Source organism: Pongo abelii, chromosome 2, assembly GCF_028885655.2.
Source record: "Pongo abelii isolate AG06213 chromosome 2, NHGRI_mPonAbe1-v2.0_pri, whole genome shotgun sequence".
In the NCBI taxonomy this organism is placed as follows: domain Eukaryota; kingdom Metazoa; phylum Chordata; class Mammalia; order Primates; family Hominidae; genus Pongo; species Pongo abelii.
This window is the reverse complement of record NC_085928.1, coordinates 104,474,959-104,491,208: the sequence shown is the minus strand read 5'-3', so window position 1 is coordinate 104,491,208 and position 16,250 is coordinate 104,474,959. Positions and strand designations below refer to the sequence as shown.

The 16,250-nt window shown below is 44.5% G+C and overlaps 1 protein-coding gene across 5 annotated transcripts in view; it reads left to right on the top strand.

The window, feature by feature from the left end:
- RBM6 (RNA binding motif protein 6) overlaps positions 1 to 16,250 on the top strand; it is a 139,360-nt gene that overhangs the window by 14,427 nt on the left and 108,683 nt on the right. For 2 of the 5 annotated variants that reach the window (XM_024244606.3, XM_054550724.2), the window contains exons 2-3: positions 8,581 to 8,690; positions 13,470 to 14,748. In XM_024244606.3, the coding sequence (XP_024100374.1) occupies positions 8,647 to 8,690; positions 13,470 to 14,748 (1,323 nt within the window). In that variant the 5' untranslated portion in view covers positions 8,581 to 8,646. Of the gene's footprint in view, positions 1 to 8,578; positions 8,691 to 13,469; positions 14,749 to 16,250 lie in introns of those variants that run through there. The other 3 variants (XM_024244609.3, XM_054550725.2, XM_054550727.2) reach the window with 2 other exon arrangements.

Sequence of the window (16,250 nt, the reverse complement as noted above, 5' to 3'; positions counted from 1 at the left end):
TCTAGGCTGAGCGCAATGGCTCATGCCTGTAATCCCAGCACTTTGGGAGGACCAGGCGGGTGGATCACGAGGTCAGGAGATCGAGACCACCCTGGCCAACATGGTGAAACCCCGTCTCCACTAAAAAAATACAAAAATTAGCTGGGCGTGGTGGCACGTGCCTGTAGTCCCAGCTACTTGGCAGGCTGAGGCAGAAGAATCGCTTGAACCCTGGAGGCAGAGGTTGCAGTGAGCCGAGATTGCACCATTGCACTCCAGCCTGGGCGACAGAGTGAGACTCCATCTCAAAAAAAAAAAAAAAAATTTGTGGAGACAAGGTCTCAGTATTTTGCCCAGGATGGTCTCAAACTTCTGGGCTCGAGCCATCCTTCTGCCTCAGCCTCCCAAAGTATTGGAATTACAGGTGTGAGCCACTGTGTCTGGCCTATTTATAGACTCTTAATTCTGTTTCCTTGGTCTGTATGTCTATACTATGTCAGTGCCACACTGTCTTGATTACTGTAGCTTTGTGGTGAGTTTTGGAATTGGGAAGTGTCAGTCCTCTAACTTTGTTGTATATATTCTTTTCTGTTTTGCACAGTTATTACCAGGTTACAAATATTTTGCACACTTTTTTTTTTTTTTTTTTTTTGAGACAGAGTTTTGCTCTGTCACCCAGGCTGGAGTGCAGTGGCGCGATCTCAGCTCACTGCAAGCTCCACCTCCCAGGTTCACACCATTCTCCTGCCTCAGCCTCCCCAGCAGCTGGGACTGCAGGCGCACGCTGCCACGCCCAGCTAATTTTTTTGTATTTTAGGTAGAGACAGGGTTTCACTGTGTTAGCCAGGATGGCCTCGATCTCCTGACCTCATGACCCGCCTGCCTCGGCCTCCCAAAGTGCTGGGATTACAGGCGTGAGCCACCACGCCCGCCTGGCCTTGCACATGTTTTTAAAACTTAATACATAATAGCTTATCCTGTATCAATTAACATAGCTACTTTATTTATTCTTAGAGTTGCATAGTATTTTTTTTCGAGACTGAGTCTCTCTCTGTTGCCCAGGCTGGAGTGCAGTGGCTTGATCTTGGCTTAAGCAACCTCTGCCTCCTGGGATCAAGCCTCGGGATCCTCCTTCCTCAACCTCTGCAGTATTTGGGACTACAGACACCTGCTACCACATCCAGTTAATTTTCATATTTTTTGTAGAGATAGGGTCTCTATTGATGTGCATTTAGGCTTTATAATATTTATATATATATTTTTTGAAACAAAGTTTTGCTCTTGTTGCCCAGGCTGGAATGCAGTGGCATGATCTTGGCTCACTGCAACCTTCGCCTCCCAGGTTCAAGCGATTCTCCTGCCTTAGCCTCCGAGTAGGTGGGATTACAGGCATGAGCCACCGCGCACAGCCCAACCCTGTTTTTAAAAAATGTATCCTAGGCTGGGCGCAGTGGCTCACGCCTGTAACCCCAGCCCTTTGGGAGGCTGAGGCGGGTTGGATCACCTGAGGTTCGGAGTTCGAGACCAGTCTGGCCAACATGGTGAAACCTCGTCTGTACTAAAAATACAAAAATTAGCTGAGTGTACTGGTGGGCGCCTGTAATCTCAGCTTCTTGGGAGGCTGAGGCAGGAGAATCGCTTGAACTCGAGAGGCGGTGGTTGCAGTGAGCCATTGCACTCCAGCCTGGGTGTCAAGAGCAAAACGCTGTCTCTCTCTCTGTGTCTCTCTCTCTCTCTGTGTATCTCTCTGTGTGTGTGTGTGTGTGTGTGTGTGTGTATATATATGTATATATATTCTGCCAATATTTTGTGATTAGAGAGTTTAAAGTATTTACATTTAATTATTGATAAGGACTTTTGCCATTTTGCTACTACTTTTATGTTTAGCTGATTTTTTTTTTTTTTTTGTAGTGGAAAAAATTTTTTTTTTTTTTTTTTGAGAGCATGAGACTGTTGCCTAGGCTTTGGTGAGCAAAATAGTGCAGTGGCACAATCTCAGCTCACTGCAACTTTGGGCTCAAGTGATCCTCCTGTCCCAGTCTCCTGAGTAGCTGGTACTATAGGTGTGCCACCACCATGCCTGGCTAATTTTTGTATTTTTTGTAGAGATAGGGTTTTGCCATGTTGCCCAGGCTGGTCTCGAACTGGGCCCAAACAATCTACCTGCCTTAGCCTTCCAAAATGTTTGGATTACAGGCATTAGCCACTTTCCGCCCCCTCCCCTCCTTTTTTTTTTTTGAGACGGAGTTTCACTCTTGTTGCCCAGGCTGGAGTGCAGTGGCACGATTTCAGCTCACCGCAACCTCTGCCTCCGGGGTTCAGGCATTCTCCTGCCTTTGCCTCCCGAGTAGCTGGGATTAGAGGCATGCGTCACCACGCCTGGCTAATTTTGTATTTTTAATAGAGATGGGGTTTCTCTATGTTGGTCAGGCTGGTCTCGAACTCCTGACCTCAGGTGATCCGCCCGTCTTGGCTTCCCAAAGTGCTGGGATTATAGGTGTGAGCCATCACGCCTGGCCCACGCTTTTTTTGTTTTTTTTATTTTTATTTTTTATTATTTATTTATTTTTTTTTTGAGATGGAGTTTCGTTCTTGTTGCCCAAGCTGGAGTGCAATGGCATAATCTCGGCTCACCGCAGCCTCCGCCTCCTGGGTTCAAGCGATTCTCCTGCCTCAGCCTCCCGAGTAGCTGAGTTTACAGGCATGTGCCACCACGCCCAGCTAATTTTGTATTTTTAGTAGAGACGGGGTTTCTCCATGTTGGTCAGGCTGGTCTCGAACTCCAGACCTCAGGTGATCCACCCGCCTCAGCCTCCCAAAGTGCTGGGATTACAGGCATAAGTCACCACGCCTGGCCTGCTTTTTAAATTTTTTATTAATTTTTTCTTTTTAAGAGGCAGGGTCTTGCTGTGTTGCCCAGGTTGGAGAATAGTGGTGAGATCATAGCTCACTGCAGCCTTGGACTCCTGGACTCAAGCAATCCTCCCGCTTCGTTCTTCCCAAGTAACTGGAACTGCAGACATGTGCCACCTGCCTTTTTTGTTTTTTAAATTTTTCATAGAGATGGGATCTTGCTGTATTGCCTAGGCTGGTCTCAAACTCCTGGCCTCAAGCAATCGGCTTCCTGAAGTGCTGGGATTACAGATGTTAGCCACTGGCCTGTTGTGAAAATGTTTTGACTCTCTTCTCATTTTCTTTCTTTTTTTTTTGAAGTAGAGATAGAGTCTCACTATATGGCCAGTGGTGGTTTCAAACTCCTGAGCTCAAGCAATCCTCCTGCCTCAGCCTCCCAGTGCTTGTTGTGCTAGGACAACAAGCATGAACCACTGTGCCTAGCCCCTTCTCATTTTCTTTTTTTTTCTTTTTAGTGCATAAGGAGGCAACTTCATTTTCTTATGTGTATTCTAAAGATATATTCTTTGCAGTTACCATGGGAATTACACTTAACATCTCACAGTTATAATCTAATTTGAATTTATACTAACTTAAGTTCCATAGTATACAAATCTCTGCTTCTATCCAGCTCCTTTCTCTTTCCTTTTCTGTTAAGTCATGTATTACATCTTTGTAAATCGTATCTCAGTAACCTAGATTAATAATTTTTTATGCATCTATCTTTTAGATCACGTTGAAAGTGAAAAGCGGGAGTTACAAAGCAAAATTGCAATAATGCTAGTTTTTACAGTTGCCCCTGTATTTGCCTTTACCAGAGATCTTTCTTTCTTTTTTTTTTTTTGAGATGGAGTCTTGCTCTTTCGCCCAGGCTGGAGTGCAATGGCGCGATCTCAGCTGACTGCAACCTCTGCCTCCTGGGTTCAAAAGATTTTCTTGCCTCAGGCTCCTGAGTAGCTGGGACTGTAGTTGTACGCCACCACACCTGGCTGATTTTTGTATTTTTAGTAGAGACGGGGTTTTGCCATGTTGGCCAGGCTGGTCTTGAACTCCTGACCTCAGGTGATCTACCCACCTCGTCCTCCCAAAGTGCTGGGATTACTGGTGTCAGCCACCGCACCCGGTCGAGATCTTTATTTCTTCACATGGCTTCATGTCTAGCTTTTAAAAATTCATTCTGGGCCGGGCGCGGTGGCTCACACCTGTAATCCCAGCACTTTGGGAGGCTGAGGCGGGCAGATCACAAAGTCAGGAGATCGAGACCATCCTGGTTAACACAGTGAAACCCCGTCTCTACTAAAAACACAAAAGGCTGGAGGCGGTGGCTCACACCTGTAATCCCAGCACTTTGGAAGGCTGAGGTGGGTGGATCACGAGGTCAGGAGATCGAGACCATCCTGGCTAACATGGTGAAACCCCGTCTCCACTAAAAATACAAGAAAAAAAAAAAATTAGCTGGCTTGGCGGTGGGTGCCTATAGTCTCAGCTACTCGGGAGGCTGAGGCAGGAGAATGGCGTGAACCCGGGAGGCGGAGCTTGCAGTGAGCCCAGATCGCTCAACTGCATTCCAGCCTTGGCAACAGAGCAAGACTCTATTTCAAAAAAAAAAAAATTCATTCTGAAGAATTCCTTTTTTTTTTTTTTTAGTAAAAATGGAGTCTCACTCTGTTGCCCTGGCTGGAGTGCTGAGTGCCATGGCATGATCTCAGCTCACTGCAACCAACCCCCACCTCCAAGTTGAAGCGATTCTTCTGCCTCAGCCTCCTGACTAGCTGGGATTACAGGTGCCTGCTACCGCACCTGGCTAATTTTTGTATTTTTAGTAGAGACGGGTTTCACCATCTTGGCCAGGCTGGTCTCGAACTCCTGACCTCGTGACCAACCCACTTTGGCCTCCCAAAGTGCTGGGATTACAGACGTGAGCCACCGTGCCCGGACTGAAGAATTCCCTTTTAGCATTTCTTACAAGGTCTGTATAGTGGTAATGAGCCTCCCTCAGCTTTTGTTATCTGAGAATGTCTTGATTTTTTTCCTTTTTTTTTTTTTGAGATGGAGTCTCGCTCTGTCGCCCAGGCTGGAGTGCAGTGGCGTGATCTCGGCTCACTGCAAGCTCCGCCTCCTGGGTTCACACCATTCTCCTGCCTCAGCCTCATGAGTAGCTGGGACTACAGGTGTCAGCCACCACGCCTGGCTAATTTTTTTTTTTTTTTTTTTTTTTTTTTTTTGTATTTTTAGTAGAGACAGGGTTTCACTGTGTTAGTCAGGATGGTCTCGATCTCCTGACCTTGTGATCTGCACGCCTTGGCCTCCCAAAGTGCTGGGATTACAGGTGTGAGCCGCTGCACCCGGCCAATTTTTTTCCTTATTTTTTGAAGGACAGTTTTTGTCATATACAGAATTGTTGGTTGGCAATTTATATTTAGGGTTTTTTTTTTTTTTTTTTTTTTTTTTTGAGACGGAGTCTTGCTCTGTTGCCCAGGCTGGAGTGCAGTGGCGTGATCTCGGCTCACTGCAACCTCCACCTCCAGGGTTCAAGTCATTCTCCTGCCGCAGCCTCCCAAGTAGCTGGGAGTACAGGTGCCCGCCACTATGCCCGGCTAATTTTTTGCATTTTTAGTAGAGATGGGTGTCACCATGTTGGCCAGGCTGGTCTCGATCTCCTGACCTCAAGTGATCCACCTGCCTCAGCCTCCCAAAGTGCAGGGATTACAGACATTAGCCCCCACGCCCGGCCTAGGTCTTGTATGATCATACATTTTGCCTTGACATTCATATGGCTTTATAAGTTTCCTGATATACTGGTTGCTTTGGAAAGTCCTAATTTGCAGAAGAGTTTCACCTCAACTTCTGTGGGCATCTATCTAATCTCTTGCCCCAAGTGCCTGTTAGTCTGTAGTCTGCTCTGCAGCTTTCATTAGCAATACCTGCTGCTTTCTCTGCCTGAGTTTTGTATTAGGTTGAAATAGAAGCCTGCACCTTATGTCTGTCCTTCAAATACCCCTGCAGACAGGGTAGAACAGATATGTACGATAATTTGCAAATAAGGTCTGCTTTGCTCTTTGAGGGAGGGAGCTGGGAATTGGGCTTCTGCTGCTTTAAGACAAAAAACACTGCCATGCTGGAGGGGGGTAGGGCAAGGTTGAGTAAAAACACCACAGAACTTTCCTTCTGTTTTGAAGATGGCTTTTTCTTCATTGGATATTTGCTTGTAAACCTTTGACTCTTTTCTAAAACTCTGTCAAAGTTGGTTCAGACAGTTACTACTTGTTTTTCTGATGTTTCTATGAAGGAATGAGACCTTGAAACTTCCTAGTCTGCCATTTTGATGACCTATGGGCTGTCTTTTTACTCTCTTTATAGTGTCCTTTGATACACAGAAGTTTTACATTTTGATGAAGTCCCTTTATCTACTTTTTCTTTTAAAGTTCCTTGTGCTGTAGGGATCATATTTAAGAAATCATTGCCAAATCCAAGGTCATGAAGATTTGCCTCTTTTTCAGTAGCTATAACAAAGGTCCTGGAAATAACTTCTTATCTTGACTTGAGTTACATGTCTGTCTTCAAAGCAATGATTGTGGTGAGGGTAATAGATTATTCCGATTGGTCATGCTGGATGGTGTCCGATCAGGTCTGAGACAGTGGGGTTGATACTACAGTGCTGTTTCCAAAAAGGAAGGGCTAGTGAGCACTAGAAAAATCAGTAAATACTTATTTCATTTAGTAAATGTGAAGCATTCATAGCACATTGAAAAGTTTATGGTGCCCAGAGTACCCTTTTTTTTTTTTTTTTTGAGACAGTCTCACTCTGTTTCCTGAGCTGGAATATTCGTAGTGGTGCGATCTTGGCTCACTGCAGCCTCAACCTCCTGGGTTCAAGCGATCCTCCCCCACTTCAGCCTTCCAAGAAGCTGGGACTACACATAGTCACCATGTCTGGCCAATTTTTGTATATATTTTTTTTAAGATGGAGTCTCGCTCTGTCACCCAGGCTGGAGTGCAGTGGCATGATCTTGGCTGACTGTAGCCTCCGCCTCCCAGGTTCAAGCGTTTCTCCTGCCTCTGCCTCCTGCGTAGCTGGGATTACAGGTGCCTGCCACCACACCTGGCTAATTTTTGTGTTTTTAGTAGAGATGAGATTTCACCATGTTGCCTAGGCTGGTCTCGAACTCCTGACCTCAAGTCATCCACCTGCCTCAGCCTCCCAAAGTTCTGGTAATTTTTGTATTTTTTGTAGAGATGGGGTTTTGCCGTGTTGCCCAGGCTGGTCTCAAACTCCTTGGCTCAAGCGGTCTGCCTGCCTTGGCCTCCCAAAGTGTTGAGGTTACAGGTATGAGCCACTGTGCCCGACCCCAGAGTACACATTTTAATTAAAAATGTATTTTTCTGGCCGGGCACAGTGGCTCACGCCTGTAATCCCAGCACTTTGGGAGGCCGAGGGGGTGGATCACGATGTTAGGAATTCAAGACCAGCCTGGCCAATATGGTGAAACCCTATCTCTACTAAAAATACAAAAATTAGCTGGGCATGGTGACGCGTGCCTGTAGTCCCAGCTACTCGGGAGGCTGAGGCAGAAGAATCGCTTGAACCTGGGAGGCAGAGGTTGTGGTAGGCTGAGATCGTGCCACTGGACTCCAGCCTGGGCCACAGAGAGAGATTCTGTCTTAAAAAAAAAAAAAAAAAGTATTTTTCTTATTATAAATTTAATATGTAAGTGATGTAAGTGTTTAAAAGTGACTTCCAGCTGGACGTGGTGGCTCATGCCTATAATCCTAGCACTTTGGGAGGCCGAGGCGGGCGGATTGCTTGAGCTCAGGAGTTTGAGACCAGCCTGGGTAACACAGTGAAAACCTGTCTCTACTAAAATACAAAAAAATTAGCTGGGCGGCCGGCATGCGCCTGTAGTTCTAGCTACTTGGGAGCCTGAGGCAGGAGAATTGCTTGAACCCAGAGGTTGCAGTGGGCTGAGATCGCGCCTTTGCACTTCAGCCTGGGCAAAAAAGCGAGACTCCATCTCTTAAAAAAAAAAAAAAAAGAAGACTGGGCGCTGTGGCTCACGCCTGTAATCCCAGCACTTTGGGAGGCCGAGGCAGGCGGATCATGAGGTCAGGAGATCGAGACCACGGTAAACCCCGTCTCTACTAAAAATACAAAAAATTAGCCAGGCGCGGTGGCGGGCGCCTGTAGTCCTAGCTACTGGGGAGGCTGAGGCAGGAGAATTGCTTGAACCCAGAGGTTGCAGTGGGCTGAGATCATGCCTTTGCACTCCAGCCTGGGCGACAGAGCGAGACTCCATCTCTTAAAAACAAAAAAGAAAAAGAAGGCCGGGCACGGTGGCTCACGCCTGTAATCCCAGCACTTTGAGAGGCCTAGGCGGGTGGATCACGAGGTCAGGAGATCTAGACCACGGTGAAACCCTGTCTCTACTAAAAATACAAAAAATTAGCTGGGCGCGGTGGCGGGCGCCTGTAGTCACAGATACTCGGGAGGCTGAGGCAGGAGAATGGCATGAACCCAGGAGGCGGAACTTGCAGTGAGCTGAGTGGCGCCACTGCACTCCAGCCTGTGTGACAGAGCGAGACTCCGTCTCAAAAAAAAAAGAAAAGAAGGACCTTCAAAATTATTGCTGCTGATAAACCAAGCAGTGGGAAACTAGTTTAGCTTTTAATTCACATTCTAAAGTACTAATTTTTGTGGTTTATTTTGTACAGGTACAGCTATAACCAGAATTTGGTAGAAAAAGGATCTACTTGTTGGGGCCCTCTTGATAAAAAGAGATGTGGGGGGATCCTCGACCTGCTAACAGAACTGGACCTTTTCGGTAAGCTCTCAAATTTGAATATTGAAATTGCCAGTATTTTAATTATAAATGTGTAACATTTTCGCCTACTATAAATGAAGATATTTTCTCTGTGGAGAAATAGTTTCTGATTTTTTAAAAATAGAAATTCGGCTGGGCGCATTGGCTCACGCCTGTAATCCCAGCACTTTGGGAGGCTTAGGCGGGCAGATCACGAGGTCAGGAGATCGAGACCATCCTGGCTATCACGGTGAAACCCCATCTCTATTAAAAAATACAAAAAAATTAGCCGGGCGTGGTGGCGGGCGCCTGTAGTCCCAGCTACTCGGGAGGCTGAAGCAGGAGAATGGCGTGAACCTGGGAGGCGGAGCTTGCAGTGAGCCGAGATCACGCCACTGCCCTCCAGCCTGGGCGACAGAGGAAGACTCTGTCTCAAAACCAAAACAAAAAAACAAACAAAAAAAGAAAAATAGAAACTCAATTTGGAAAATAATTTCGAAAATGATTGTGAGACTGAATTGAATACCCAGCATGCCAAATGTTTTGTCACATAGCATTTTAAAATTTTATTTATTTGTTTGTTTTTTGAGACAAGAGTCTCTCTCTGTCTCCCAGGCTGAAGTGCAGTGGTGCGATCTTGACTTACTGCAACGTCCGCCTCCTGTGTTCAAGCGATTCTCCTGCCTCAGCCTTCTGAGTAGCTGGGATTACAGGCGCGTGCCACTATGCCTGGCTAATTTCATTATTTTAATATTAAAAAATACCCAAATATTTTATTTCTTTTTGTCTTTTAGCAAAGGAATACATATTTGGCTAGTAAGGAAAGCTAGCAAAATGTACATAAATGTTTATAAAAGTTGTATTGAGTTCACTAATTTATGTCTAGAATTCAGAGCTGTGCCTTGTCTGTGGCATGTTGATGCAGTTTGCTAAGCCATCTCTCAATTTTAGGGGTTACTTGGTACCAAGAAGAGTGGAGAAAGTGGTAGCATTTAGTTGTAAATAGGTTGTATTTTAAATTTGTAGGGAATTAATTTTTTTATAGCTAGTATAATACACACTGTATTTTAACTAGTATTTAAGCATTTTTCGTATTGTGTTTACAATTAATGAGATGCTATACGAATGTGACTTTTTTGGTTTTACTTGGTACATAGCAAATAAATCTGACCTTTAAATGTATGCATTCATAAGTATTGTTGCTCCAGTTGAAAATTCTATTACTAGTACATTTTCTTTTTTTTTCCTTTTTTCAAAATGGAGTCTCACTCTGTTGCCCATGCTGGAGTGCAGGGGTATGATCTCAGCTCACTACAGCCTCTGCCGCCTGAGTTCAAGTGATTCTCCTGCCTTAGCCTCCCGAGTAGCTGAGACTACAGGTGTATGCCACCATTCCTGGCTAATTATTGTATTTTTTTTTTAGTAGAGATGGCATTTCACCATGTTGGCCAGGCTGATCTCAAACTCCTGACCTCAAGTGATCTACCTACCTCAGCCTCCCAAAGTGCTGGGACTATAAGTGTGAGCCACCGCACCTACCATTTGGATTGGCAATCTGCAAGATTTTATTACTTAAATGCAACAGATGTTCTCATTCATTGTTCTGAAGCTTGGAGTTCCAATGAAAAATTTAGGTAGAGAACTGAGTTTAGAAAATCCATATAATGTTTAGTAAAACTAGTATTTTATAAATGCTGAATGACAGATTGGTCTTTAAATTAAAACAACTGTGTGATGTTGGGTAATTTTTTTTTTTCAAAATACTAAGGATTAGATCAGTAGTCAGCAAACTACAGCCGATAGCCTGTTTTTATAAATAAAGTTTTATTGGAAAACAGCCACTGTTACTCGTTTGCAGATTGTGTATGGCTGCTTTCATGCTATGATGGCAGAGTTGAATAGTTGTAACAGAGATTGTATAACCCACAAAATCTGATATATTTATGAACTGGCTCTTCATGGAAAAACTTTCCTGACCTCTCATCTAGATCAATGGGGTTGTACGTTACCATTTAAAAATATTTAGGTTGTAATCTATCCTCTTATTACTTATATTTATGGGTAACTATTTTGTAAGTAAGACTATTTCTTATAGAATTAACGTGGTTTAGGTAAGCATTCAGAAATGTTAGGTTAATTTAGCCCTATTATCTAACTTTTTTCAAATTTAGAACATTTGTCTTTGATTTGTTTAAACTTATTTAAAATTATATTTTCCCACGTTAATTTTAGTTTAAATGTAAGTCATTATATGCTGTTTTTTAAGATCTTTGACCAGGAGGGAGACAGTTTTTGGGAACTAAGTTGAACCAAAACAGATATAGGAAAATGATTTTGTTACGTTTCCTTTGAATTTTTCTTTTAAAATTTGTTTTTATTTGGTTGAAAATAATTTTCATAACTACTGATATATTAGTAGAATGGTTTCTTGATTAGTCTGTATAAAATACAAATCTAAGAACCCTGCTACAGTAAGTTACTCTAAATCTATTTGATCTTAATTTAGAAGAGTAAGATAATCCTTAGGCCATGTTGGATGTGTTCTGGTCAGAAAACATGTAGATTTCATACCTCAGTCCTCATCCCATGCGTGTCTGATGAAGCTTAAATCTTCCTGCAAGAAAGACTTGAATGATTTTAAACATGGGAGACACTGTATTTAGTGGTAACATCTTAATTTTAGTGTTAAATTGTATTGCTTAAGAAGAATATCTAGGCCAGGCGTGGTGGCTCACGCCTGTAATCCCAGCACTTTGGGAGGCCAAGGCGGGTGGATCACGAGGTCAGGAGATCAAGACCATCCTGGCTAAGATGGTGAAACCCCGCCTCTACAAAAAATACAAAAAAATTAGCTGGGCGTGGTGGCGGGCGCCTGTAGTCCCAGCCCCTCGAGAAGCTGAGGCAGGAGAGTGGCGTGAACCCGGGAGGCAGAACTTGCAGTGAGCCAAGATCGCGCCACTGCACTCCAGCCTGGGCGACAGAGCGAGACTTCATCTCAAAAAAAAAAAAAAAGAGAAGAACATTTAAACTTGCTCCTCTTATGATGAACCACATAGACATAACTAGTGTTAATGGGGGTCAGTGGAAGTCATCATGTTCTGAAAATCCATTAAATGTACATCATTCTAGTGTTTAGGTTAATGTTGTTAAGTTCTTATTACTTTAAGAAAGGGTTGGCGGGCATGGTGGCTCACGCCTGTAACCCTAACCTTGGGGAGACCGAGACGGGTGGCTCACCTGAGGTCAAGAATTCAAGACCAGCCCGGGCAGCATGGTAAAACCCCATCTCTACTAAAAATATAAAAATTAGCTGGGCATGGTGGCGCGTGCCTGTAATCCCAGCTACTCTGGAGGCTGAGGCACGAGAATTGCTTGAACCCAGGAGGCGGAGGCTGCAGTGAACCAAGATCACGCCATTGCACTCCAGCCTGGGCAACAGAGCGAGACTCCGTCTCAGAAAAAAAGAAAAAGAGAAAGGGTTTGGCATTGCAGCTATTTCTCTTGAACTGAGTGACCCAGAATCAGTTGTCCTTTGAATTTTACTATAGTAGCGCAGTCTGAGCTCAGAAGGGCCTTATGATAGACCCTGTATGTTCTGGGAGGCAAGAATTGAGTTGGTATTAATATCTTAATGCTTTTGTTTTACTGCTGAATGACAGATGACCCTTCAGGTCTTTTCATGTTTTCCTTTTTCATGTCTCCCTACCTAGGATCCTAGGTGCCTAATTGCCTACTTGAACTAGTTTAGGGAATCTTGGACTGAAGCCAAAACATGTAAAATGCCCTGGAGGTTAGGCAAAGGGAAGAAATTGGGTGGTATGAAAGATTAGGTCACATCTTGTTTTTCTCTTGAGTTCTATAAATTGAGAATGTACATCTAATACTATGTCTATTTTTAAAATGTATTTTATTGCCATGAAAGAGTAGCATGAGACATTGGAATATGGAATATCAGCTTCTTCATTTGGGTCATGGGGATCATGCTTGAAGGCCTAATGCTCTCTCTAGGTCCATCTCAGCATTAAGCCCCTGGATGCTGTTGCGTGGCTTAGATGACTTATACATGCTTTGTGGCATGATTCATACTAACTTCTACCTTCTGTGATACCCTTGGGTAGTTATAATAGGAGCCAGGTTAGAGTGCTTCTTGGTGGAGCGACTGTAGAACTGGGATTTAGATGCAGCCAGGGCTGATGCTCAGCTGGTGAACACTGGTGTGCTTGTTCCTACTGGTGATTTACAACCAGTGTTTCTTCTTTTTGGGCCTGCATCCATTTTGATTGGGTGGTGTCCATGCTGTATCTGTAATAAAATATTTTTAAATGTTACCGCTGGATGCAGCAGTGAGAAAGATACCTCCTGAAACTTACTGTAAGAAATTTACAGTGCATTGATTTTTCTGATATATAGGAATCGTCATGTTGACCTTGGAATTCTTAAGTTCCCTGGCTGTAGGAAATGGAAATTTTTGTAGCATGTCACCATTGTTAGCTTATTTGGTATTGCGGATTTTCCCTGTTGCAGGACTGGGTGAAAGCTTTTTCTGCAGCAGTCATGTTGAAAACCTTGTGTTGACTTTCCTCGTGTACTGAAATGGGAGCATAAAAGTTTACTCCGCCACTTCGTCTTAAAATAGCAAAACTTTGCTGTTTTCTGCAGATCTAGGACCTTGTTACAGAACTCTGCCAAAAAAAAAAAAAATGTTTACAGAAGAATGTGCTGTGATTAGAGAAGAATATGCTGGTGTGTAGATTTCAAACTCTCTGGACAATATGAATAACACTGTCTTTGTTTCTACAGTGGGAGCCAAGAAGAAAGGTTTGCTCCCGGGTGGAACAGGGATTATCCTCCTCCTCCCCTTAAGAGTCATGCTCAAGAGAGACACTCTGGCAACTTTCCTGGCAGAGATTCACTTCCCTTTGATTTCCAGGGGCATTCGGGGCCTCCTTTTGCAAATGTAGAGGAGCATTCTTTCAGCTATGGAGCTAGAGACGGACCGCATGGTGACTATCGAGGAGGGGAGGGACCTGGACATGATTTCAGGGGGGGAGATTTTTCGTCTTCAGATTTCCAGAGCAGAGATTCATCACAGTTGGACTTCAGGGGTAGGGACATACATTCTGGGGATTTTCGGGATAGAGAAGGACTACCTATGGACTATAGGGGTGGAGATGGTACTTCTATGGATTATAGAGGTAGGGAGGCACCTCACATGAACTACAGAGACAGGGATGCTCACGCTGTTGACTTCAGAGGTAGGGATGCTCCTCCATCTGACTTCAGGGGCCGGGGCACTTATGATTTAGATTTTAGAGGCCGGGATGGATCCCATGCAGATTTTAGGGGAAGGGATTTATCAGATTTGGATTTTAGGGCCAGAGAACAGTCCCGTTCTGATTTTAGGAATAGAGATGTATCTGATTTGGACTTCAGAGATAAAGACGGAACACAAGTAGACTTTAGAGGCCGAGGTTCAGGTACTACTGATCTAGACTTTAGGGACAGGGATACGCCACATTCAGATTTCAGAGGTAGACACCGGTCTAGGACTGATCAGGATTTTAGGGGCAGAGAGATGGGATCTTGTATGCAATTTAAAGATAGGGAGATGCCCCCTGTGGATCCAAATATTTTGGATTACATTCAGCCCTCTACACAAGATAGAGAACATTCTGGTATGAATGTGAACAGGAGAGAAGAATCCACACATGACCATACGATAGAAATGCCTGCTTTTGGCATTCAGAAGGGAGAATTTGAGCATTCAGAAACAAGAGAAAGAGAAACACAAGGTGTAGCCTTTGAACATGAGTCTCCAGCAGACTTTCAGAACAGCCAAAGTCCAGTTCAAGACCAAGATAAGTCACAGCTTTCTGGAGGTGAACAGCAGAGTTCAGATGCTGGTCTGTTTAAAGAAGAAGGCGGTCTGGACTTTCTTGGGCGGCAAGACACCGATTACAGAAGCATGGAGTACCGTGATGTGGATCATAGGCTGCCAGGAAGCCAGATGTTTGGCTATGGCCAGAGCAAGTCTTTTCCAGAGGGCAAAACTGCCCGAGATGCCCAACGGGACCTTCAGGTATGTTGATGGGGTGGATTGCCTTTTTTTTTTTTGAGACAGAGTCTTGCTCTGTCGCCCAGCCTGGAGTGCAGTGGTGCGATCTCTGCTCACTGCAAGCTCTGCCTCCCGGGTTCATGCCATTCTCCTGCCTCAGCCTCCCGAGTAGCTGAGACTACAGGCACCCGCCACAACGCCCGGTGTGAGCCACCTCGCCCGGCCTGCTTTTTTTTTTTTTAAATAAGACTTTTGTGAAGGGTGAAATTTATTTACTTATTTTATTTATTTTTGAAATGGAGTCTTGCTGTGTCACCCAGGCTGGAGTGCAGTGACATAATCTCAGCTCACTGCAACCTCCGCCTCCCAGGTTCAAGCAATTTTCCTGCCTCAACCTCCTGAGTAGCAGGGATTACAGGCACGTGCCACCATGCCCGGTTAATTTTTGTATTTTTAGTGCAGATGGGGTTTCACCATGTTGGCCAGGCTGATCTCAAACTCCTGACCTCATGATCTGCCCACCTCAGCCTCCCAAAGTGCTGGAATTACAGGAATGAGCCACCATGCCTGGCCAGTTTTTTTTTTTTTTTTCATTTTATTTTTATCCTTGCATAACCATTAGAAAGCAAAATTTGTATTCAGGAGTGGAATGTAGGAATGTAAATCTCTAGAGAAAAGGTCCTCAGCTCAGATCATATATATATATGGTTTTTTTTTCTTCTTCCTGCTTCACTTTCCATTTGTGTATATATGTGTGTGTATATATGAAGGAACTATATATATATATTTGAGATACGGTCTTGCTCTGTCACTTGGGCTGAAGTGCGGTGATGTAATCATGGCTCCTTGCAGCCTTGACCTCCCAGCCTCAAGCGATCCTCCCACCTCAGCCTCCTGAGTAGCTGGAACTACAGATGTGCACCAGCCACTACACCTGGCTAGTTTTTTTTTTTTTCTTTGAGAATGAGTCTTGCTCTGTCGCTCAGGCTGGAGTACAGTGGTGCGATCTCAGCTCACTGCAACCTCTACCTCCTGGGTTCAAGGGGTTCCCCCGCCTCAGCCTTCCAGGAAGCTGGGACTACAGGTATATTTCACCATGCCTAGTTAGCTTTTTTTTTTTTTTTTTTCTTTTTTGAGATGGAGTCTCACCGTGTTGCCTAGGCTGGAGTGCAGCGGCATGATCTTGGCTCACAGCAACCTCCGCCTCCTGTGTTCAAGCAGTCTTCCTGCCTCGGCCCCCTGAGTAGCTGGGACTGTAGTTGTGCACCACCAAATCCGACTAATTTTTGTGTTTTTTTGTAGAGATGAAGTTTAGGCATGTTACCTAGGCTGGGCTGGAACCCCTGATCTCAAATGATCCACCCTTCTCAGCTTCCCAAAGAGCTGGAATTATAGGCATGCACCACCATGCCTGGCCAGCAATTTTTGTATTTTTTTGTAGACAGAAGGTTGCAACATATTGCCCAGGCTGGTTTCAAATTCCTGGGTTCAAGCAGTCCCCCCACCTTAGCTTCCCAAAGTGCTGG